The sequence below is a fragment of the Haliaeetus leucocephalus genome, unplaced genomic scaffold (genome assembly GCF_000737465.1).
Source record: "Haliaeetus leucocephalus isolate CR32 unplaced genomic scaffold, Haliaeetus_leucocephalus-4.0 Scaffold273, whole genome shotgun sequence".
Classification (NCBI taxonomy): Eukaryota; Metazoa; Chordata; class Aves; order Accipitriformes; family Accipitridae; genus Haliaeetus; species Haliaeetus leucocephalus.
Genome location: NW_010972709.1, coordinates 557,064 through 582,246, shown reverse-complemented (window position 1 = coordinate 582,246; position 25,183 = coordinate 557,064). Strand labels below are relative to the sequence as shown.

The 25,183-nt window shown below is 44.9% G+C and overlaps 1 protein-coding gene across 2 annotated transcripts in view; it reads right to left on the bottom strand.

Annotated features, from left to right (window-relative positions):
* Positions 1–2,019: 2,019 nt before the first annotated feature.
* CTNNBL1 (catenin, beta like 1) overlaps positions 2,020–25,183 on the bottom strand; it is a 56,324-nt gene continuing 33,160 nt past the window's right edge. The window contains exons 12-16 of one of the 2 annotated variants that reach the window (XM_010569364.1): positions 16,208–16,305; positions 15,012–15,092; positions 8,423–8,560; positions 7,738–7,810; positions 2,020–2,266 (exon numbers count right to left, since the gene is read on the bottom strand). In XM_010569364.1, the coding sequence (XP_010567666.1) occupies positions 2,178–2,266; positions 7,738–7,810; positions 8,423–8,560; positions 15,012–15,092; positions 16,208–16,305 (479 nt within the window). In that variant the 3' untranslated portion in view covers positions 2,020–2,177. The remainder of the gene's footprint in view (positions 2,267–7,737; positions 7,811–8,422; positions 8,561–15,011; positions 15,093–16,207; positions 16,306–25,183) is intronic. The other variant, XM_010569363.1, reaches the window with a different exon arrangement.

Genomic DNA, 25,183 nt, shown 5'->3' with positions numbered 1-25,183 from the left:
ACCACTGCTTCAATACCAATTCTTTCAGTGAACTATCCAGAGACTTAAAGGATTTGGTGAAGCGCTTTGAAGAGCTAACAAATTACAAAAGGGAAAAAAACAATCAAAGAAAAGCTGTCTTATACAAGAGGAACATTCATTATGAGCAGCCTGAGCTCCCTCCAGCAGCACCGCTCCCAGAAAGCGAGCCGGCCAGCCATTAAAGCAGGGAATGATTTTCAGCCCAGTCTCCATATTTAGTAACCCAGCTAATGCATCTAGAATGGAAATGGTAAAGGAGGAGACATTTACTTTCTGAAAGCAAAACTCCAGCTGAAGCAGCAACACAGGAGAGGGGTTTCACTCCTGTCAGGCGCCTCTGGAGGTCTTCCCCATCGAGAGGAGCCAACTCAGAGCAGCGATCGTGCCCCGCACACCCGCACCAGGTCACTAACTGCGCACTGAAAGGATCGCACATACACACGTGCGGCGAGCACAGTAAAACCAGATTAAAGATGGTACATTTAGATCTAAAAAACTTACCTTGTACTCAGGCAGTTTATAGTCCTATTGTCAAGATCCTCCCTGCCCTTTATCCCCTCCCAGATACGCGGCCCCTACTTTTCAGTCAAAGCTGTTTCACATTCATTAAGTCCCCTTTCAGTTCTGCCTCAAACCTCCTCCCTCACGCCCTCCCTTTCTCCTCAGCTTTTCAAACACAAGCATACTGTGAGACAGGGAACAACAGACCATCTTCCAGGAGGAAAACCAGAGACCAGCTTTGGCCACAAATCCACTGCCTGTGGTGTGGAAAGGGAACAATTCCCACACTCAAGCAAAAAACTAAATACATCTGAAAGATAAAGGAGGAAACCTTTAAGGAAGCGGGTTGAAGACAGAAGAAAGAAATGAGGAATTCAAACAAGTTCTGCACCAAAAATGTATTTTTGCAGCTTTTTGTGGCTGCCGGAACCACGACTTCCATGTTGATCCCCTGAATAACAGTGTTTGATAGCACCCAGGTCAGCAGTGCCTACGCAGTCATGATTGAAGGAAGCCTTTAAGCTTCCCTGACAATGCATTTTTCTTGGAGATAAAAAATGAATGCTGCCAGCATGCAAATCTCTCTAAATTAGGCAAGGCCCAGCTTGCTGGAGCCGCGATGTTTTGTGATGGCAGTCATTAACTTTAGCAGAAGAAAAGAGGATGCGGGAAAATATTCTCAGCTACTTCTTGTCCCAGTTGGGAGTCACTGCTCGGCGAAGCGGTGGGGTTTGGCACACTGACATCTGAAATTACACTGCAAGCGCAGAAGGGTAACGGAAAAATGAGCTGCAGTCTGTTCCACTGCAATCAGTCAGTCGGTCAGAGGCAAATCACTTGGTCTTTCTGCAGCTCCCACAGCGCACCGGCAAAAGGCTGCAGGAGTGGGGTTTTCCCTCTTCTATTGGTGAGCTTATTGCTGCTATAAAAAGCCAGCCTCCCAGTTCAAGAATTAGAATAGTGATTTTCTACAGAACAAGCACAGCCAAGACCTAAAGCCAACTGCGAAAGGAAGCCAACTGCATTTGGGCATTTCACTGATTATTTACCCTCCCTCTTAGTTTTGAGTATAACCTGGACAGACTCACTCCAACATCCCCTTCAGGAAGGCTGACGGCTGACTGGCCTGTGCCAAAACTTGCCTTCAATTCTGACTCACCTTTGGGAAGATTTAGCAGGAACGGCTAATGTGCTTGATCCCTGGTTACCCTCTGCCACTGAAGAACAGTTGAACTGGACACATACCGCCGCCTCATCCTCTCCAGCTTATGTCTGTACAATGGGTTGTACATTTTCATTAATGTATCAGGCTGGAATAGCTCAAGAGATTGTCTGCAAGTTATCTGGGCTTCCTCTTTACCCTCCCTCTAACACATACACCGTTGTATTGTTTCACACTGATCACTGCAGTTTGACTTATGGCTGCCCTACTGCAAGGTATGCAGCTGCAATCCCACTCACAGCAAACTACTTAAATAACAAACAAGAAATTAAAAAAAAAGCAAACTATCTTTAATATCTCCAAAATCCCATTTAGAAGCAGTTTCATAGAAACGTCACTTTTATCGTGCAATCAAGGCTGGAGGAGGGCAGCAGAAGGAGAGAGAACCAGATGTCGCATCCTTGTGGGCACACAGATTTTGGCCCCCGAGCCCTCAGAAATTCTCCAGCAGATCCAGGATCCGCTTCTGCTCACTCTCCCGAAACTCCTGGTTCTTCCCATCCCCGATGTTCTCCGCGTACTCTGTAGGGGAGAAAGCAGACAGACAACAGGCTTTGAGTGAGACACTAATGAACGATGGGCAACTTCTCTTGCAGATACCACAGCAGAATCTAAATCTGCGTCCACTGCAAACAACTGAATGAGAATTTATGCAAGGAGCATTGATGGTTTTTCTCCCCGTCCCCAGGGTTAAAGCTTTGCATAATAAACATCTACTGACCCCTCATTAAAAGCTTTTGTAGCAAACAGAGACCGTAGCAGGAACATCCTGCTCTCATCACTAAGCAGCTCAGCAAGCCCAGGCAGACACTAGCACCCAGAGGCAGTACCCATTCCCTGGTGTCTAACCATTCAGAAAGGTGACTGTCCAGGCGCTCCTTCCAACTCCTCTGTTATCCCAAAGGAGCAGCGCGCTGGCAGCTGTTTGAACCAGACAGTCACATCACTGGCCTCTTTCAGCCCAAGAAATGCAAACAGTCCTGGACAATGCTGGCTTTCCAGGTGCCTTTTAACGCTGAGTATCATCAGGGAAGGTCAGGCAGGGGGTGTTACACAACTGTTAAACATTGCTAACCCTGGGTTTCACCTGTCTGTTGTCCAAGCATCCCGAATGAGGATTTTTTGTCAAGTGGAGACCAATTCCCCAATCTACAAGTGCTTTTAACCCATATGGAAGAAAACACACCAGTTCAGATTCAACTACTAAAGAAACTCCCTGTCTTCAGGCAGAGGATACTAGACCCTGACCAAGGTCTTGCCCATCCATGTACACAGCCAAACACCATGGAACCAAAAATTTCCTCTGCAGCTCTCCTTCCTGACATTCATTTAAAGCTGGCAGCTCTCATTCCCGTACCAGCTCCCTCCTTCCAGCCACCAGAACCTGCATATTCAAAGATGGTTTAAAAAGAAAAAATGAAAAGCAGGTTTTGAGCTGCGAAAGCAGGGAGCTGAACAAATCTTAGTAGATCAGGAGCAGACTGCCTGGTTAGACAGTGTTTTCCAGCCTCCACCTTCTCGCATTCCTTCCCTTCTTCCTAAACAAATAGAACAGCTTGTATTCAGCATCTGAATGGTAAGTTGCTGTAGAAAGTTTGCTTTAATATTTATACGTTCAGCCCTGCTACATGCTTTTGAGCTCCATCAAAGCCTTTATTATAAGAGCACTGAAAAGAGTGAGGACAGGGAGAAGTTAGCTGATGTGGGAGTCTTCCCTCCTGCGTGCACTCTCTCTCCATGTACAAGAAGCAGAGTTCTTTGCCAGGGCCTCTGGGATAAATCCTTTTAATATTTATAAACTGCTACAGTACCCGTAACAAGAGCAGGCAGGTAACACTGAGGTTTGCTGCAAGTGAACCTGACCTCCTCGCCATCCTGGAGAAGGGGGACCAGCACAGGGCACTCTTCCCTCAGATGGAGGGGAAACTCTCCATCGCACTTAATGAAGACAGCAGCAAGCTAGTAGATTCGTTGTAGCTACCTACGTATTGGCTAATTGCATAAGGGCAAGGCCCCAGCAGCCTGGTGTCAGCTCAGCTGTGGTTTGCACGCTGTAGCAAAAGGCTGCGCCACAGCAGCTGGGGATCAAAACCTGCCACCCGCTTCTGGCAGGAGATAAACCCCACTGCGGCAGAGACGGGGTTACCTTCCCAGAATAAAGCGACAGCTAAGGCCAGCGTTCAGCTCAGGTTCTCCTGTCCCCTTCAGGCAGTACCGGAGCTTTCCGTCAGCAGCTGTGCCTCCACGGGGAGCTCGTGAAGGAGCAGGCTCTGTCCCCAACGAGCTCTTTCTGTGCTTTGTCAGAGTAAGTGCCTCTGAAACAGATGCAGCAACTGCAATTGCCTGTGTTTATTGCAGCCCAAGGGCAACGCTTCCTTGCCTGCCGCTACCTCTTGACAGCTCAGGATACCCACGTGAGGGACGGACGTGGTCTCTGAGCCTGGCACAGCGCTGGGGCAGCCCGGGTCGGCCCTGGCTGCAGGCAGAGCTCTGCGCTCGAAGCATCCGCACCGCAGGCAGTGGGCTTGTGGCCCAGCTCCAGTTTTAGCTTTAAGGACTGCTCAAGTACTTGAACATACAACTCTAGCAGGGAAACTGCCAAGCGCCACTAATGACACAGCCCTTCTATTGTCCCAGTGAGATCACTCAGACAAAAGCAAGCCACAAATTCCTCTAATCTTGTCCAAAAGCTCAGCATTTTTTCTTCTAAATATTTAGGCTTCGTAAGACTAAAATCCCAGTGACTCCCAAGGCAGACTGTTTACTGGGTTACCAACAGTTGCTAATATTAATTTGAACCGACCAGATAAAACCCCCAAAACCAGGCTCAAAAAAAAAAAAAAATCTCCCACTGAGGTTTTATGTATTTACTTTTTTATTTAAAATGCCATGACTTCAGTGAGACAGCAAAAAAAAAAAAAAATCAGATGTAAGCTCCCCCTGCCAACAGTTAAACAGAGCTTACACACTGCTGTAGCTACACAAAGGGAAAGGACCTAAGATTGGTTTCTGCTTCATTAGACAAAATACAATGGTTACAGAACAGTAAAAATCAATAGGGAAATATTGAAGCTTGTAATGGATATTGGAAGCTATAAAGCCTGCACATACTGAGGGACCACAGGCCAAATTTAGCACAGTCCTCATAACATACCTACCTTTTCTTTTTGATTACCCATGCTAACAGGTTTGTTTTATAACATTCAATAGGCATTCCACCTTCCTGGCTCCGTGATGTGCCCACTACCTTCAATGAAACCAGGTGTTTAACCAGGTATCACAACTCAGTGCTTCTGGGAAGGGACCTCTGCACCTCAGTTCCTGCAGGGCTCCTCTGAGAGCAGCTCCTCAAAGGGAGCAGGTACCAAAGGCTGGTCTCTCCGGGTCTGTAAGGAACGGTGTGCTTTCCCGTTCCAAGGCCGAGGATCGCTCTTTAGGGAGGTCTGTGCCTCGCTCCATTCCCGATGAGAGAGACGGAGACCAAGAACTGCCCCAAGATATAGACACTACTTGCTGTCATGAAGACGAGTCTCCGTCCCAAAATCAACCCCCAGCCAAGCCACACATTGTTCAGTCACTTTTTTCCAAAGGATAAGGTAACTGTCCCATTGCAACTAATGCTTGATCTTCAAGAAAAGGGAACTGTGGCAGGACTGGTCAGCCTGCAGAAATGCATTTAATGAACCTTCAGTTATTCCCTGCCCAATCCTCCCCCTCAAAAGCCCTACCATAAGAAAACAGTCTTGCTTCCTCGCTTGCATCATAAGTAATTCTGAGCAACCCCAAGGGATCCATCAGCTGTCAGGTTGCCAGAGAAACATGGAGAATATGTAGGCCATAAAAATCAAACTAAAAACCAAGCATCTAATTAGTATGCAAAAATAGAAAATAAAAACTGAACAAGAGCAAAACACTGAACGAAAAGTAAAAATAAACCAGCCCTCATCTGTCCTGAGAGCAAGTTAGAAAGTGGCCTGGAAACACTTCAGCCAAGGCTTAAGGCTCCCGACCTCTCAGTCATTTGGGATAGAGTCCTACAGTTCAGACACCAATTAAATTTTGGAAATCCCCCGCTGGCCCCCCAGGAGGCATGCTTCTGGGGTCTGCAACCAAACTACTCCAACAGGCAAGCTGTGTTCAATGAACCAACTCCTCTTGAGAGGCAGGTGCTTGTCCGTGGTGTCACTTCTGTTAAAAGTTGGTGAATCTACACTGACAACATATTTGGACATAGGTGGGCAACTACCGAGAAACTTAAATTTCATCAGCACAGACTGCAGATAAGCTTGGTGCTGCTCCTATCTGCCAGGAATCTTCTGGGCCCCACTGCAGTAGTTCACAAGGGCCCACCAACAAATTTATTTCTAAGGTCATTGACAACTGTGATGGCAAAAGTCTCTAAAACTGGCAAGCATAAGAGTTGGGGAGAGCTGAAGACAGAGCCCCAAATACTGTATCCATCACCTGTATTATTAACAAGCCAGGCAGAGAACGCATTACCGCTGAGAGTACCGAGCCTGCTGTACAATCCGTAGCTTGCAAGACATGATAAAACCACTGAAAAAGTTTCACAATGCAAGTCACTGTCTGTGAAAGAAAGAATAAGATGAAATTTTAATGCAGCTGCCCTCCAATTCAGCTTAGTATGTAAATCAACAAACCAAAGACATGAACGTGAGGTGTGTAAATACAGCAAGGTGTGCAGACAAATCCCATGGGCACCCATGGCCTAGGTCAAGCATGTGAATCCGAAAGCAGATGTGTGCCATGCTCCAAGTTGGAAACGGACAGTTTGGAGGCAGGAATTGTCAAGTATCATAATTAAAAGCAGAAAAGACATCCTATCCAGTCCTCCCTGTTCATCACCAGGCATAAACTTGCACTTGCTGGCAAAGGACAAGGGCCAAAGAGATTGCCTATAGCTGCAGGTAATCTCACACTGTCAGAAAATCACTCTTAATTTCGTCACACCAGCCATCCTTCTGATCCCCTTCTTTCCTGCATATGGGAAGGGAGAAAACCAACAGGACCTGCAAGAAAAACGCTGCCTTTACCTGCCAGTGTTGAGGGCGGGGAAGAAAAGGCCAGGAGAACACCATTTGTTATTCCCAAAGAAAGCAGAGACATCGAAACAACACAACCCACAGCCCAGTACTCCTGGAGATGCTGCCAACCTTCCTTTCTCTCCAGAAGAGAAGGAAAGACTCCTCACCCCTCACCAAAAACAACACAGCCCCTCGGGAGCAGACACATCCCACACAATCCTCTTTTAAATAAGGAGGCACCTCCTGTGGGCAGCAGATTACCAGCTGTTCTAGCTAAGCCTCACAGCTCGGAGGGGGCTGTGGAGAGAGTCTGAGCCCTGTCCTCTTCTTCCCCAGATCAATTGGCTGCTTCTGCTGAAGGACAGCAGGCTACAGATGAGGGCCACAGCTCAAATAAGCATTGCTCTAATTCAACATAAGCATTAAAAATAACAAGCAGTACTTTAAAACTGGGATTGCAAATCACAACAGCTACATTTTAAAGCTACAGAGGATACTTTAATGCTATAATCCATATTAATCTGACACTAAGAACAAGACAAATACACCACGGATACTAATATGGTGCAGATGGTAAAGTGCAGGGCCATGTTAATGAAAGATGAGACTCCACTATTCTTCCCTCTAGCATGCATACACACTTCCCTTAAATATTTACTCTAGCGTTAATGTCAGCAGTGAGTTCCAGCCAGTCTGTAGCTGATGGCAGCATGAAGTGGTGTGCTGTTCCACAACAGCAGACAACAGCAAGTGTCCTAACTCCAAGGTAAAACATGCCTCTTATCAGGGTGATTCTAGCCCTGCCCAAATCTCAGAACACTACTCAACTGCTGCCTGAAGATGCTCATGAAGTCAAGGAGAGTTACATGTGAACACTCATCCTACAAAGTGATGACCGAGCTGTCCCTGGTAGAGAGGAGGCACACGCATAGGAATATCTCAACTCACCCTTTAGGATGTGTCGAACAATTTTAATGGAGCTGCCTCTCATGTTCAGAATCTGATGGACTCTCTGACGAATCTGATAGGGGATAGGAAAGAGAAGAAAATAATCTTCAATACAACACAAAACCATGCACAGCCCCACTTTCTCCCACTTTGAGGGAAGAGCAGAAACCCTCATCACCACAAAACCCAACTAGCCTTGCTAGTCCACAGTCCCAGAACACCTACTCAGAACATTCAGGAAGGCATGTGGCACAGATACAAGTAACCACAGAACATATTCACAAACCCCAGTGTATTCACACCAGCAGAGATGCAGTATTTTGCACAGATCAAGAAAAGTCACCTGCTGTAGTCTGCCTTCGTGAGAGCTTCTGAGAGAATGTCCCCTTCCACTACTCTCTCAGTAGTGGCATACATAGGGCCTTTCCATTTCAAACTGTGACCTCACTTATGGCAGACTGTATGAATTCAGTGACAATGATCAGCTTCTGTACCCACTAATGCCCTCCTAACTTCTATAACTTGAAGCTGTATGGATACAAGTGCAATAAGCAGGAGGTTTCCTCCAAAAAAAGGGAATTAGAGAGAAGATTATTCAACGAGGAAGTATTTATAAGGATTTAGAGTCTTGTCTGTATCATGGATAGAAACACAGATGATCTGACAACCTTGTATATAGCTTTACCTGGGGAACATTGGCATTACAGATCTCTGCCATGATGTAACAAATGAGCTGTAGAACAAAGAGACCAGCATCCAGGCGACGGAGATAGAATTCATCTTCCATGTCATCGTCTATTATCTCTCCCCGACGCACCATGTCCTGTAAAGCAACACAAAGAAAAGGTATGATGATTGTCTCTCAAAGTACTTCCCATTAGCAGTGGCAAAATGTTGGTGATATCTGCAATTTCTTAAGAAACGCTTTGTTCCCCAAAACATTAACATACATATATTTCTCGCCAAAGAAGTACTTTTAATAATTCATTTAAATTCACAAAACATTTCATTCAGTTTTGAACAAGGTTTTGCCTTTGCTGGTTGTGAAGTGTGTCCATCTGCAAATTAAAATTTTAATTTAAACACACAAATTACATTTCTAAATTGAGTGATTAGAGACTGTGAATATGGAACAAACCAGTGTATCTATTATTTATAAGTTCTTTGTCAAAATGGAACAAAAAAACTGCTCTTTTACTGGCCATTTGAGGGTGCTGTTAAGCAGTGCAGAACATGACTCCAGCAGATTCAAAGACCTATCAGGCTTCCAACTTCATTATCGACTGATGAATGAGAAACCAGGTCCAAACATTCTGCACAAGTACAGCTTTACCATGCCCAGCCTTGCTCTTCCAGCTTCATTTGTTAGCGATACTGACAGGGCCAAACCCTAGCCAGGGTCTGTTAGCAGAAGACCACTGGCTTCCCCGGGAATGCCGACAGTTCGTTCTTCCTCTGCACATACGGTGTTTCACTAGCAAGACCTGCCCAAACAGAGGCCAAAGGCAGAACACAAGAGGCCATTCCATTCATCTTGTTCAGACAGAGCATCTTCAAAACACTGGCAAAAGGAGCCCGGCAATAAGCTCAGAGCAGTTTTCTCCCAAGAAAGGCCGGCCACATCCAACGGCTAAACCCGCCATCCATTTTCATGGAGACTGACAGGCCAAAATAACTGATGTCATGTGTGACCTTTTGCATTTTGGGGTTTGTTTTTTGGTTTTGCTCTTAAATAAAGGAAGCAGCTTGTCAGACCCTGCTAGCTCGCTGCAGCTTGTGTGATTTATTATGCAGCCGGCTGGCAGGTGGGCACACACCAGTGGAGCAATATTTTCTCATTAGAGCCATCACCAGTGAGAGCACTGTACCTGTAATGCTCAACAAGAAGTGCTTCCTCGGGGTGCACAGGCTCCAGGCAAACACACGCAATGTCACCAGCACCAAAGCTGATTTAGGCTACCAAATTTTCCTGTTTTGTCAAGCCAAGTCCTCGCATCTGATTATAGGTAGAATCTTTTAGGCTCAAGAAGGAAAATTAACCCTGTGCACTTCTCACTGGAGAGAGTACAGTGGATGGTCATCGTACAGAAATCTGATTAAGTGACTTAGAAGTACAGCTATTTACCACTGCATGCCAAAAGTGAGAGGAAAACATACATAATGAAATACTTTTTCTTTCCTCCTAGAAATCTAGTTTGCCAGTGAAAGAACAAGTGAAGTTTAAAAAACAATACCTAGTTACCAGTGCCATAAAGTCAACTGTTTTGGCTACACTCCAGGATGCTTTAGCATCAGATCCTGTATACTCCAGCATTTGCACAACTAATTTACTCCAGTTTCTCAAAATCATGGGCACAGACATGACTGGGCAAAACTTGGGGGCAAGTTGACAGCTCTTGACAGCAAAAAGAAAAATCCAATTTTTGTGCAAGGAGTGACTTTCCTCACCCTACATCCACGCCAAATTGCTTGAATCTGATCAAATCTGGTCTCTAAAGCTAAACAATGTTGACTCTGGCTAGCAAGAGATTGGAAGCCATTAACTGAAATATCAAAAAAAAACATTCCAGAAGGACGACAATTCCTGAACTACTGCTTACCCTCCTCACCGCACACATGCTTACTGGCTACTCTTCTCAACAGTGCTAAATTCCTGAACAGAAAAACATCAACAGGCCAGGATTTTGAATCTCCAGAGCAGGAAACAAAGACCGTGTCTGTTCTGTATTCTGATCCAAGCACGGTGATCACAGGAGCCGAATCCAGGCAACTGCTGTCTTGATTACACAGAGAAGGCAGCAGTTACAACAGCCCCTCTAGACAGAGAAGCAAGATTATTTTGTGCCAGTAAATTAAGCAGATATGAATTAGAAGACAAGTACAGTTTTAGGGTGCCTTTTCACAGTCTTTTTTATTTTAAACCACAACCACCCTTTAAATGCTAATCTGCCTCCCAGTACAGTACCAAATAGCCACCTTTCCACTTTGTCTCTCTTTCAAAGCTGTCAAGTTGCTAACCTCCAAATGAGCACTCAGATGCCATTTCTAATCTGCCAACAATATGTACTGAGATGCCCCTTGCTGATGGGAGAAGACAGCAATAAGATGGGCTTCTGTGAAGCTAAAATGAGCTTCTCTCACACTAATGAGGCAGGACTGACAGGCCTCGAGGTGTCAAGTAGAGGCTCAAACCCTAAAGACACAATGGATCTGCCAATGCTACACAAAAGATCACATCTGCTCCACATAGTCACTGGAGTAGGGCCCAAAAGATTCTCCGCAACCTCCTCCTTCCTTACCTACCATTCACCTTCCCCAGCACACACAGCAAGGCTGGGCAGCGCAGAAGGGACGGGCGCTGATCGAGAACAAAGAACACCATGAGGATCCTGGTTTTACTTCCTCACCAGGTGGGATAGCGAGGCCGCTCCAGATCATCAGAGACAGGAAGGCTCCCAGTGCCCATGCAGAAAGACACCTCTTGTCTCCTACACCAAGTATAGATTCTCTCCCCTTACTACTTTCTGTCTGTATTGCTGGGGAGGGGTAAGTGATGCAAGCCATGCTCAGGAGGTGCTTTCAGACCACAGGCTAATAGTAAAATCAAGGTCATCGCTAAGCCCTCGGTCAAAAAGGATATGCAAGAGACAGGAATCGACACTTGCAACAGGAGAGGAGCAAGCAGAAGCCTCGGGTGAAGTCACGCCATCATAACAAGGACTGCCTAGGACCATATGCTTTCAGCTCACAGCTATGACAACAATTTCCCCAGGAGCCTCTTTCACATGCAGAGGCTGCGGACCCCATAGTGTCTTCAGCAGACTGACCACCGTTTTCCTTGAAACACAGAACAGTTAGGACTGACCCCTCGTCAGGTCATGGACTCTACTGCAGCCAGGAGAGCAGGCAGGTATCCAGGTCACACCAAGGTGACCAAGAAGCCCTCAGAACCACACAAGAAACCACCAGAGCCCTCTGCCATGGGAAGGACTTTCTTCATTTCTGCCTTAGAAGTGGAAACACACTTGAATTTCTGTAAATTGAGCCACCAGTCTGCAAGAGCTGAAAAGCTCATTGCGATTGCTACAAAGCATACCATCACTTCCAGGTCAGGAGAAACAGAGCAGCAGCTCCTGCAAAAGCATGAGCTCAACTTCAGCAGCAAGAAATGGGAACCATGTTAGGGCAGTCATCTAAAAAGACCCACCAGTCTCAGCATCAAAGTTCAAAGCTCACTTCAGTTTGCTGGCCGTTTGCTGGAAAAGCTCGCAGTACAGACAGTGCAAATTCAGCCACGCTCCAGAACGCGCACACCCTCCTGTGAACACAGTTGTGTTCTTTTCACTTGCACTAGCACAGCCCCTGCCAGGACACTACATCCTGCCCTCACTACAACTCCAGGCAGTTCAGCCTTTCTAAACCGAACTGAAATGTTGGGCTAATACAAATTCCTATTTCAGTTATCCCAATCTGTGGGCATTGCTCTCATGCTAGGAGTTCCACCTCTCCCTTTCAAGGATGGAATGACTTAACTGTAGCACAATTAGCATGTAATTTGTAAGTCATTATAGCACAAAGTGTCTGGTGAGAATATTTTATCGAATAAACCTGCTGAGTATAATTTTCTGCGGAACTATAAAAATATTAAACCATCTCCTGTCTTTTCCTATCATCTTTAGAGATCACTAAGGCTATAGCTGCCGCCTGTAATTATACCTCATTTTAGAGGGAGTTAAAAGCCATAGGATTTTGCACCATTTCCTACAGAAAGAATTAAAGAATTTGAGACGGGGACAAGATATTTTCTAGGTTTCATTAACTAAAAACTCTGAGAAAAGTGCTAAGACAGGCATCAGGTGTTGGAGACAAATGCTCACATGGACTTTGCTCCTGGGTTTCACATGGCAATTAGGGTAATCACTAAGTTATCACCTCTGATCACTTCCAAATAGATTCCGCAGAAGCAGACACGTGGGTAACACTGAGAAGGGACTCAGCGGACCTCATCCTGTTTCACTGTCCAGATTAAGGGTGCAGTTTCATTACAACCATTCCTTCTCAGAAACAGCTGGCTTCAGAAATTCCTCCCCTCCCTTCTACCCTCAACTATTCCCACACCTTCACTGCCACAGGCTGAAGAGCTGGGCTACAAACCAGATCGCTAAAATAAGCCAAGATAAAAGAAAGAAAAAGGAAGAGAACTGCAAGAGTAGGAGCTTCTTATGCCAGCTGCACTACTAAAGATAAAACATCAGGTATGATACACTCAGCCATTCCTTGTGTGAATAGGTTTTCACTTCTTGTAATGCAAGACTTACACTAGGATACTCTGTCCATCTGACTTGGATCTCGTTCTCATCAGTATAGGCTGAACCTGTAAAATCTCATCAGGTATCATTTTTTCTTTGGGGCAGGGAGAAAAGTGAGGATCTGTATACCAGATTTTTGGCATACTATGTCCTCTACTGCAAGAGAAGGTCAAAAGTCCCCAGGTGACATAGCACAGTTTCTAAAGGACCAAGTGTTCATACCATCCACTTCAATGATTCATGTGCCACAACTAGAAACATTAAAGTGCTCCATAAATCCTGTCACAGCTAGACAATGCTGTGATTCGACAGACAGAATGATGGCTTTTGCCTACTTCTGCGTGGGGAAAACTCTTGAGCCACTTCAGATCTCAGCAGACTATGTCCCACTGACCATTTGAGGACACTACCAAACAAAGCAAATGATAAATCCAAGGGTGTTCCAAGCTAGGCATGAACCTCAGCATCGTTATTTCATACACGTTGTGCCCAATATATTGCACATGTAAGACGTTTCTGCCAAATCCTATTATTAGCTTTAATAGGAGTGAAGAATAGGGATCCACTTATTCTAGCCATTCTAGACTACAGAGCCCTGCTGTGGGGCAAAAGCATAGTGGCCTTCTGGATCCAGGAGGAAAACCTGAGGTTCTTTGATTTCTCTTCTCTTGTGCATCTATAAACACGAGCAGGTTAATATTATTAATGAAAGAGCTTCTACACAAACTTCTTCACACTCAAATTCCCTTTACCCCTGCTTTGTGCTGGCTGTTTCCTATAGGTGTTAACATTTGCAGACTGCTTCAGGATCTTTTTGGATAAAGGGCACATAAACTAGATCTGCATGTTGCATTTAAGGGCTCTGTATAGCAGCTGCCCATACGCCACAAGACTTCAGCCAGAAAAATGCATTCTGTTTTTTGAGTTCTAAAACCCACACACCAACACTGAAATGTAAAGAATAAATAATTTCTTGCTCTGTTCCAAGGAGGATGAATGGAGCATGGAAGGATAGCAGGAAAGGGTAAAGGCTGTTTTTCTTCAGGCCACTGTTCATTTGTGAAGCTGCAGCTGTCCATATGGAGCCTGAATGCTGGCAGCAAAAGCAACTCCATTCATCACTCACCCCCATGCCTTTTTGAGCAGCAGCAGCGCTGCTGAGCTCTGATGCCCTCGGAATGTTTGCCAGTGCCCAGAGAAGTGGCCTTGGCCGTGGGCAGACAGCTGTTTGTCGGAGCCTGGCAGGGGGCTGCAGCCCGTGGCACGCTGAGCTCACCCGCGTGCAGGGACAGCGGCTGCAGTGATTACTCTCCGTCAGCGCTAATCAATCTCACACCCTCTTCAGTGCCGATACAGATAATCTTGTGGGAAGCTGGCCAAGCTCGCTAACAGCTCTGCAAGCTGCTTCCTGACTCCAACAGCTCGCTCTCTTTCAAAAAGTCTGTTCCAGCTTCAGTTCCAAGAAAGTGCTGTGTGGTACCAAGGCTCATGTCATTCAAACGATTCACTGCTGGTGTGCAGAGAGCACACCAGCCTTTGGCTGCAGCCTCATCTAACTAATCAAAATAGACGCTTTCTCGCAGCTGATCAGAACTCTAAAGACCAGGGTAGGAGGCCTCGCACATTATCATGTAATTGTCTCTCTGCATTTCACTTACTCTCCATCTGCCAAACCAAGCAAGATTGCAGCCAAGTAAAAGTGAAGGCAAATTGAAGCACAGCCCTCCTAGTAAAATTCGCCCTAAGAAAAGGCCAAAAGCACTTGCTGTAAAGAAGTTCTCAGCCCATTTTATCTGAGGTTAACTGAAAGCTGGAGAGCAGGGCAACAAGAATTAAGAGGTAACAGCACATGTATGAGGGCATGGCTCAGAAGAGTGACCTGGCTGAGCCAGAAGCTCTGTGCAGACGACATGCCTGTGCAGAGGTATTATAGACGTGAGCTGGCAAAACTTAAGCAATACATACATGTTTCTCTCCATCAATCTTCTTATCGGCTGCCTGCATTGCATCCAGGTACTTAAAATACAATTCCATCAGCCTATCAACCTGCAAGGGCAGAAGAGAGAGACCTAAGCAAGAAAAAAGAACAATGCAATCATCTTTAATCCTTCATGCTATGTTGTTTTCCTCCCAGCTGCAGTCTTCACAAAGTAACAGGCAATTCTGTCACTCACAGGAAGGACTACATTACAGAAGGATGGTACAAGTGTTGGTCGGATAAGCACGCGGAGTCTGCAGGCATTTGAATGTAATCCCGCATCACAATATGGTCTTGTCGGCTCCAGCTAAAAGGTAGCAAATAGACACGTGTCCCTAGGCCACTCGTTCTCCTGTGCTGTGGTTCTCCAGTTCTCCTGGCTTCCTCAACAGACCTTTCCATCTATGCTGTATGCAGCTAAGCTTATTTTAAATGTATCAGACATATTAGGGCTCTCCCGCTCTCCTCTGAACTGTATTAGGCAATTGAAAACCTATCCAGTAATGGGAAATTTTCTGCAATTGGTAGAACAGGTTATGAAAAATACCTTTAAAACACACTAATGAGGAATACTAAGGAATCAGTATTTCCCCAGTGGCAGAATTTACAAATCCCTTGGGATTACTGGTTTGCAAAAGCTGCTGTTTCTGTTTTGCAGCTGTTTGATCTATCCACCACCATGTAAATATTTTGGAAAGAACTTCCCAGAGTAAACACCACTAAAGTGACACATTCTAGGACAGGAATGGGGAATGTTAGATGTGTACTATAGCAATTCCTAAACTCTCTGCAAGAGAGCTTCACTAGAAAAACTGGCACCTTTCCACACTGCCCTGGTCTCACAGAGCTAGCACAATGTAATACCACATAATGTGTTACATGATCACGCTTCAGCAGAGAGACACAACCCAGGACTGAGAATCACTACTGCCATGTGCAAAAGCACCAGAAAACAAGAGCACATGTGATGTGGGAGGCCAAGCACCAAAGGCATTTCCAGTTCTCCAGTTCGTAGATAACAACATGAATGAGAGAACGATGGCCTGTGAGGGTACAAGTCTCTATAGGCAGGTATAGTGACGGCTTTTCAGTAACTTAGTGAGTGTACACAGGCCCCCTGCCGTTATCAAGTATCCTCCCAGCCTGGTAGCCCAGAGACTGCAGACACATATTCAGCACTCACCTTCTCACTGTCATTCTCTGTGAATTTATTCAGCAACCGTGTCCTCTGCTGCCCTCTCAGGTTTCGCAGAAGGGAGGCCAGGATGGAACAGACATGTTCTAGAGATACAAAATAAAAACTGCATGCTGAGATCAGGAACAGGAGCTTATTTTCTCTGTAACATGCCATTAAATTTACTACTAGCACTCCTGCGTGTAGCTGTTGATAAGCGGAACCCTGGTTCCTTCCCATCACCGGTGAGAGGTGGCAGAGCAGCAGCGAGAGCAGCAAGCCATGTTTGCAGGGAGCAGAGACAGCTCCTCACCCATCACAGCCCAGCTAGCAAGGTCTCCTCTGGCTCTGCTGCACTACTCCTGCTATACTGATCCTGCTTTTCCTCGGTGACCTGAAAAAAGCACCTTACATAAAGCACAAATTCTGCTCCAGGTTACCTCCCCAGGCTGGCGCGCCTGCCTAGCAGCACACACTCTCTTTTTGGCAACCTCCATCACAGCTAAAGGCACACCATGCTGCCTCCTCCCTTGGGGCTAAAAGGAATCCTGGCCAAAGCCAGCACTGTCACTCAAATGACCCTTAAGTTACCAAAGAGGGGACGGTTATTGAAACAGGAGAGCTTGCGAAAGGAATAACTGTGCCAGTGTGCAGCTCCTGCAGAGTCTTAACTGGTATTAGCGAGAGGAAAAAATCCTCAAACAAACCACTTTTATTTACAGAAAATCCCATGGAATGAATACGAATGTGCCACAACAAAACAGAAACGACCAAATAAACGTGTTCTACGGTCTTATCAATTGCACTTGGGGGTCATATTTTACAGCACAAACCTTGGAGCCAAGTGAAAAGTCAATGCTGCAAGCACACAAGAGACATCTGTGTTAATGTCCAACCACAGTTTCATTCTGAAAGGTGACTGAACCAAGTGCCTCGAACCCACAGCAATGCTGGTCTCCTCCTGAGGAGCAGGACTGAGTTCTGAGGCCTTCTGCAGGAACACGGATGCGCCTTGGTGGGGGGCCACAAAAGGAGGTATCAAAGGGCCACGTGGCATTGCTGCTTCTGTGCCTCACACACCGTTCAGAAGCTCCTCCTGAGCGCGCTTCCCAGCACCCCCCCGTACGCCGTCCCTCACCAACACGGTGCACAAAGCACCAGGTTCAAGTGGTGTTCAAAACCACAGTGTTTCAGAACAGGGCCTTGAGCTCTTTGCTCCTTGAGGGACAGAAAGCAACACGATCTTCTTCAAAAGCACACTTTTTCATGTAGGGTGTCTTACACTTCTTTAGCCGCTAATATTCGGCTGTACCAGACTTCAGCAAAGTACAAAAGCAAGTGCTTCTCTGTGTCCTTGTTTCTTCAGAAGGATTAATTAGTTTTATGTGTAATTTATATACTATATATATCTATATCTATATATATAAAAACATACTGGGTTTGAAACATTTTGAGTCAAGCTCTTCAAGTTAGAACTCTCATGCTCTGGCTCTTCCTCATTTTGCCCATGAACATTTTCCAGGGCGGCAGAACCAACTCACCCCTGGGAGCCAGTGTGAGGCGAGAGAAGGAGCCCAGGGAAGGCATCTGCCTTCCTTTTCTTGTGAAAGGGAAGCAGTACGGCCACACACTGCAATTCTGCACCCCTGGGATCACAGGAGATGCAGAGATGCAAATCATTTGCAAAATGTATGCCGACACCAGAAATTATGTTGGCAGTATCAAAGAGTATATGGTTTTAATATGGGGAAATAAAACCAAGCACAAAGGTGCAAAGCAAATGAGAGAGGCATGAGTTTCTCTCCCTTGCCAAATCATTTGCTATTGCTTCCTGCCTACAGGTCTGCATTAAACACAGACCTTATGTTTTTGATATCTCAATATATTCAAAACTGTAACTTCTCCAGGATGTCCTCACCATAATCTTGCTGATTAAGACTGATGAAAAATAACAGCCATAAACATTTCCTCACCCACAGTGGTGGGGAGAGGAGGCAGGGCGCCAAGATTTGTTACTTTCAGAGAGGAAAATGTAATGTGCAGAGGAAAGGGATCATCATCTTAATGCCATCAAACCATTTTAACATGCATTTCCATGGTGCTGCCTAGCCTGGAGCCATGAGAAGCCTTGATCGATTGCACCAGCGTACAAAGAACAAGCGACACCGACGTGTTTGCAGGGAGCTTCCGCACTAAACTGCCAGCTTACGCTTCTGCGGAAAGGCAAAGCCATACAAGCCGCTTGTCGAAGTTGTGTCTGCCCTCTCTGCAGCACAGATTATCTGCACACTACATAAGGGCAGCAAACAGAAGAGCCTGTACACACGCACGCACACACCCCATTTCATTAGCTACTTATAAATGTAGCTTCCTTAGAAACAGATTTGTGCCTGAGGTGGTGTCAATTTTTCATGTACCAAAGAGATTGGGAGAGCTGCTGGCAGGAGGAGCAGGGGAGATAACAGGTTTATCGGGTGGCCAGCACCGTGTGGCTGCTCTGTCATTTCGACAGGATAACATGGGGGTGAAGGATGGCTCTTGGTATGTCAGTGCACGCTCTCACTGCAGAGAAACAGTTATTCCACAAAAAGCGACACCAAGTCAAGTGTCTACATTAAAAAATATTGTAAAAGCCTCCAAAGTCCTTGCAAGATTCTATTTTTTTAAGGTGAAAAAACCCACAACAAAATGAAGACTTTTTTTTTTCCACATATATCCCAACAGATGCTCTGCTGTTTTAGAAAGAAGCCAGCATTCTGTATTTCACACTATTTTTTCCCAAACCTTCTTTTTTTGGAAGTGTTTAGAAGTGTTGACACAGTATTTTAGCAGTAATATTCTCACCAATGATATATCTTCATTGCTTTTTTTTCAATATTCCTTTACTAGGAAATGTATTTTAGCCATCATTCTTGCTTTAGTGCTTATATGCAGATATTTATCCATTTTATCAATAAAATCTTTGAAACTACTGAGAAATAGCTGACACAGGTTTTTTAAGAATGAGGTTATTCTTTCAACTTATCACTCCAGAAAATCCAGGAAATATTTAGTTGCCTGGTCGAGATGTACAAAAAATATTTTACAGAAATATTTCTGAACTATCTAAACCTTTTTTTTTAAATCAGCTTCCTGAAAAAAAAAATGCACTAGTGTGTTTCGTGCCCCCCCCCAAGTCACAATTATGCCATAACACAACTCCTGGCCCAATAAACACAAACATCCATGTGCAAGGACACCAGCCAAAATCAGGGCAAACCTTGGGTAAGAGAAGTGCTATAGGATAAGTGGCTGAATCCATTATTCAGTGGATTAAAGCATTTACACAAGCAATCAGAAGTGAGAGGTGTTAACCTGAGAGTGAAGGTTTCTGTGGATGTGAGGGTCTCACCGTTTTCCCACGGACTACACCAACATCTATCTCACATATGCAAAATTTTAAAAGTCCATAATCACAGTATTTGCTCAGGGTCAGATCTTCTTCGGAAAATGATTAGTAGCTGGTGCTGTTCCTAGTCCTCAGAAAGCAAAACCTGCAGCTGCCCAGCTTTGATCTCAGCTGACAGAGAAGAGGCCACAAGCTGCACATCGCCCTCAGGCGACACCTCAGGCAGCCTGCCTGCCTCTGAATATCTTGGGAACTTCTCAATAATCCAGCCAACGCTCAGCCAAAGTCCACATCACCTGCACAAAAAGCATCATCTTCAGGGAGGGCAACAGACAAGGCCAGAGGCAGAAGTTGCTGCCTAGCCCCCATTTCTAAGAACGACTAAATAGGTTTCCTTTGAAAAGCAAACACCAAAATGAGCCACAGTCAGCACCACCAAAGATTCCTTTAAAGGGATAATGGTTATCAGCTGGCAGCTAGTATGCATAAAGAACAACTTTTTTCATATAAACATCCCAAAATCTCACAAATTCGCGGATATGGGAAGACAGAGGCTTCTTTGTTATTAGCAGATAATGCTGTTTTCTGCCCCATCGGCTGCCTCACCTGCACGTACCACTACTCTCCACAATGCCGACGCTGCAGCGCAGCGCACCGTGCCAGCCACATCCCTGGTTCTAGGCAGGTCATATCGCTTGTGCTCACCCAGCTGCACCACAGTCCTGCTTAGATCAGGATCACCTCGGGCTCTCGGAAGCCCTTCCCTCTCCAGACAGGCACGAAGACTTCAGAATGCAAGTAGTGTTTAAAACACCCTAATTAGATCGATCTTGACTTCAGCTGCGGTGTGTTGGAATACAGATTAATCTATTCCATGGCTGGCACTGGCAGCTGCAACAGCAGGAGGTCCTGTCAAATCAAGCCGTAACATTATATCCCCCCCCTCCTTTTTTTTACATTTCATTATAACAGACATCTGCCTAGTAGGGGAGGAAGCTCAAGCATTCTCCCCTGCAATACTGATGCAGAGGAGGCAAGCATCCTTTGGGAGGAAGGGGAAGGCGTGCGCTTCTGGGTGCAGCGGGACAGCAGCCATTAGGTAGACGAGCAGGGTATTCTGCTGAACCCGGTAGAATACATTTAAGAGCCTTCTGTCTTGTAAAGAACTCTTAAGATAAATTGTAGTTTCTAATTAGGAGCAGGAAAGTACCAGGAAAAAAAAAAGGCACCTCTTTCAGGAGCTTCTATCCTTCCTACACACAAAACTCTGCAGCTTCACGTCTGTTTGCTGGGAAACTTGGATGAAGCCCCCTAAGGAGCACCAGCTCCCCAGCTCTGGGAGGGAGGATGCTCGCACCGAGGCCACGCTGTCAAAACACCCCAGGACCAGGCGTGCAACTGACCCAGCTGAATCCGCAGCAGAAGAGGAGTGATGAGAGGTGACTTCTGGAGTTTCTCCTCTGCACAGCTTTTGGATGCACATGAAATGCATTCAGACGGAGGTTTTGCAATGCAGCTTGTAAAGTCACAGAAGACTGACTGCTCCTACACTCCACTAGTGTTTTGGTTCATTACAGGTGGAACCACAGACATGGTATTCCAATGGTGTAGCATCTAATAAGCTTACCTGTTTTCACATGCATTAATAATCTGCACTTTAAAAAGAGTAACCCACGCAAGTATCACAGTATTTTGCCAAGAAAAATCTTATCTTAAAATACTGACAGCAGTAAAAAAATACTGATTTTACTGATGGGTAAAGTGGGGCCTGGAAAGGTTGAAAAAACTCCACACACAATGCCCCTGGTGAGCTGGAATCCAACCATCACGCTGAATGTAAAGCAAAATTCTTTCTATCGATTGAGAAAGTTTATTTTTGTGATGTTCTTGTAACAGAGAATACTAACTTTAATTGAGATAAATTTAACTCCGCACTCAGCATCATGGCTCATTCAGATAACAGATTCCTGTCACATTCTGGAGGGTTGATGGTAAAATAACAAATTGGCATAATAAAGTTCTGTTTAAACAGACTGATGCCTTCCCTAGGTATTCACTTCAGAAGACCACCAAATGAAAAATATTTTCTGCTGGCTGACAGAGGGTGTTCAGTTAATAAAGGCAACTCTTTATCAGGCCATTTTTCTGTTGCTGCCTTTTCACTTTTCCACGGCCAGGGAACTTAGTTCTGCAGCAGGTATTCATTCCAAGGGCTCTGCTACCTTTCAGTGTATGTTACAAAGGAGTAAGAGCATATTTACTAAGAAACGGGTTTTGCTGTTGTTTTTCAAAGGAAGCGTATAGCTGAGTATCTCCAAAAGAGGCTTCCTTATTGTTAGAGGGTCAACAGGCAAAAAAACACAGTGATAGGAATTCTCATTTCGAAATTGGCTGAACTAATTCTCAGGTTATCAAATTAAGTATTCCTAAGTAAAACTGACATCTAAGTCAAGAGAAGGCATTTAAATGATGATGAATTGGACAAACATCTTTTTATAGTTCATCAAACTCTCTAAGTGAGCAAAACTAGACTGCAAATAACTGTCCTGAGAAAGAGCAGGAGAATATACAGCCTATCGAGCAAGTTATGATTGCTTCACTACAGACTAATTCAGAAGGAATTTGTGTTTTCTCCATTTTTAGCTGACTGAGACTGTTCAAGAACTTCAAGTTAGCATCCAATGCTTCAATTCAACTGTTGCTGTGGGAAGACCAGTACCAAGAGCCATTGCACCCTTACGGACAGTGAAGACAAGCTGACCCTCAGCTTTGCAACAGAAGAGATTTTGGAACACAAGATACAGCATCCCCCACATTCCAAAATTCACAACATGGAAGCATTATTTCAAATCTTACCCTATATTTATGCCAAGAACCACTCAGAGCCAAATTCCCATTCATTCCCTACAGTCTCAGCCACTAGACACTTGCCTCTGCCCTCTCTGCCCTTCCAGCTCAGTTCCACTGAAGCCAGGAGGCAACCAGGCTCCCCTCAGGGTGCCCTGTCAGTACACACGAACATGGCAGATCTCATGATTTTACGTGTATAATGTAGACCCCAGTCCCAGATTGGCCAAGACCACATTTTCTCCACAGTTTGGTGTTTACCTTTGTACCAATGCTCACTATAGGTAGCCTATATTATACTACCATGTATTACTTACCATATAGATAAGCCACAACAAAAGACTACGTCCAAGCTGTGCTGTATCGTACCTTGTACACGGTGCTCAGTCTCTGACTCGACACCCATCTGGATGACGCTACCAGAGGCATCGCAGTCCTTAATCAGGAAGATTACAGGGATCAGTCAATCACAAAAACAAACACTGAGCATCTAGTGGAATTAAATGCATTTCTGCAGTAATACTTGTCACTAATTCTCCACCTCCTACAACCTACCTCATCCGCCTTTCCATCTGCTCCACACAATGCCAAGCAGCACCTGAGGGGGACCCCGCTAACGTTATTCAACAACCTCACAATAAAACCCTATCCAAGACGCACTCCTTTCTACAGCAACAGGCTATTTCTCTTAAAAGCTGGCCAAGCTGGCTGGATGCTCACAAGTATTTTGACCCCCCAGACATAGGAAAACTCTAGCCATTTCTGTCTTCATCTGCAAAATACTTGCTTTGAGTTGCTTCACTGCCTCAGAAAAAGGCAAAATGCTTCAAATTAGATTCTTCTCCCAAACCTAATACCCTCAGAAGTATATCGTGATCTGTACAAAGTCAGGCAAAATTCAAGTGTAGATAATGCATAGTCAGTTAGACACCACCAGCCCAATCTTCAGGCTCAGATCATCCATAAAGATGGTTAAGAAATTTTCCCTTTCTCCTTTCCTAATTACATAGTGTATATAAAGCACAAATATGTGCAGTTTGGATTTAAATTGTTCACAGGGTCCCTAGAGTAAATAATTTTTAAACACTGACAGTGTTTAAAATGTAGCTAACCAGCACTGCCACCTTTATGCTAGCTTTTAAAAACAGAGAGAAATACATTACAGAAAAGTTATTTTTATCAAAGTTAATTTGGCTTATAAATTTCTGTAATAAATAAAAGCTCACCAAGTCACACTGAGATTTTTTTTCACCAGGGTATTTATTATTTTGCCACATTCAGAACACTGCCTTCAAGACAATAAAATAAACTTTTTTTTATAGACTCTCTCTTATCTAAAAAACAACACTACTATAAAACAAAGACAAGGGGAGTATTTTCCTACCACCATCAGACACATATGAAAGATTTTGTGCTCTAAAGATGGCGCATCAGATGCCCAGCAAGAAGAATGTCTCTGCAGCTAACTACAGCTAAAGCATCCTCGCGCCCCAGCTGGTGCTGGTACCTGCATCCTGGCGACACTCTGCAGCTGCAGACAAAGGGACGCCCAGGATGGGCGGAGGAGGTAGAGCTCCAGTGGACAAACGCTTCTGGCAGAGCTGTTTGGTACCTCACCCTGTGCTGAAGCCTTTTAACAGGGTTGTCCTTCAGCAGTTGTAATTAGGCTCCAGGGTTAATGGGCTATTAAGAATTTCATATTTTGCAGCATAACCACGAGTGTCTGTCCCGATGCAGTCTCAATGGCATTACAGTGAACGCGTTCCCAGCACACCTCCTCAGAACTGCTTTTTAATAAATACTGGTGCCTCTGCTACAAAGCCATTCTAGTTAATCCTTTAAAAGAGTATGTTCCTCCATTTGACATACACATGAATGCTCTCCTAACAGAAGAGGATCATTCTAATTATTATTTTTTTTAAACAGTTTGAACACAGGATAAAGTTTTTACCAGAAAAGATGACAAGAGAAGACTGAATCCTAGCATTCTTTTTGATAAATAAAGAGATATGCAGAAAGAACTGTGTTACTAGGATCAACACAGCACAGAGGGCATTGATTCTCAATCACGATAGACCTGCACTGTTTCCTTTAAAACCAGCAGGCACCAAGGAGTCTTTGCAGTATTCCTGTTCAGCCAGTGGCTCACAGGAGCCGACCATCAACCAGCAGTGCCCCCGAGCACAGAGCAATTACTGTATTGCTGGTGCAACATTTGGCAAAGTAAAAACATATACTATGCAGCTTATACACGTGTCAGGACAATGGCTGCGAGAGGCTCCAGGGGAACCCTGTTAAACATCTCAATTAATTCCCATTGTTAGAAATTCAGTAACTCACCTGCCCAGTGATGCAAAACAAAGAAAATTGGACTTACTACCACAGCGTTGTAGGGAGAGTTTATTTTAATAAAACTGATTTCTGGACTCATCTTAATGTCCTCCATTTCTTCTGAATATTAATGAGACGGAGGTATGATACAAAGACTGTTTGCATGGATCACTCCATTTTCCTGAGGGCAGATTTGCTTTTTTCCTATCACAGAAATAGTTAGGAACTGACCCTGTTAGGGCTGTCCAGACTGCTACCTAATCCTCACAGTAGCCAAGACTGCACACAGATGTCATCTGCAGTCTCAAGACAAAGCAGATGAGACCGAGATTAACTCACTTTCCCAAACTGAAAAATTAAGTCAATGACATGAGCCACAGACCCAGATCTCTATTCAGAAGCTCATATCCTAACTTGAG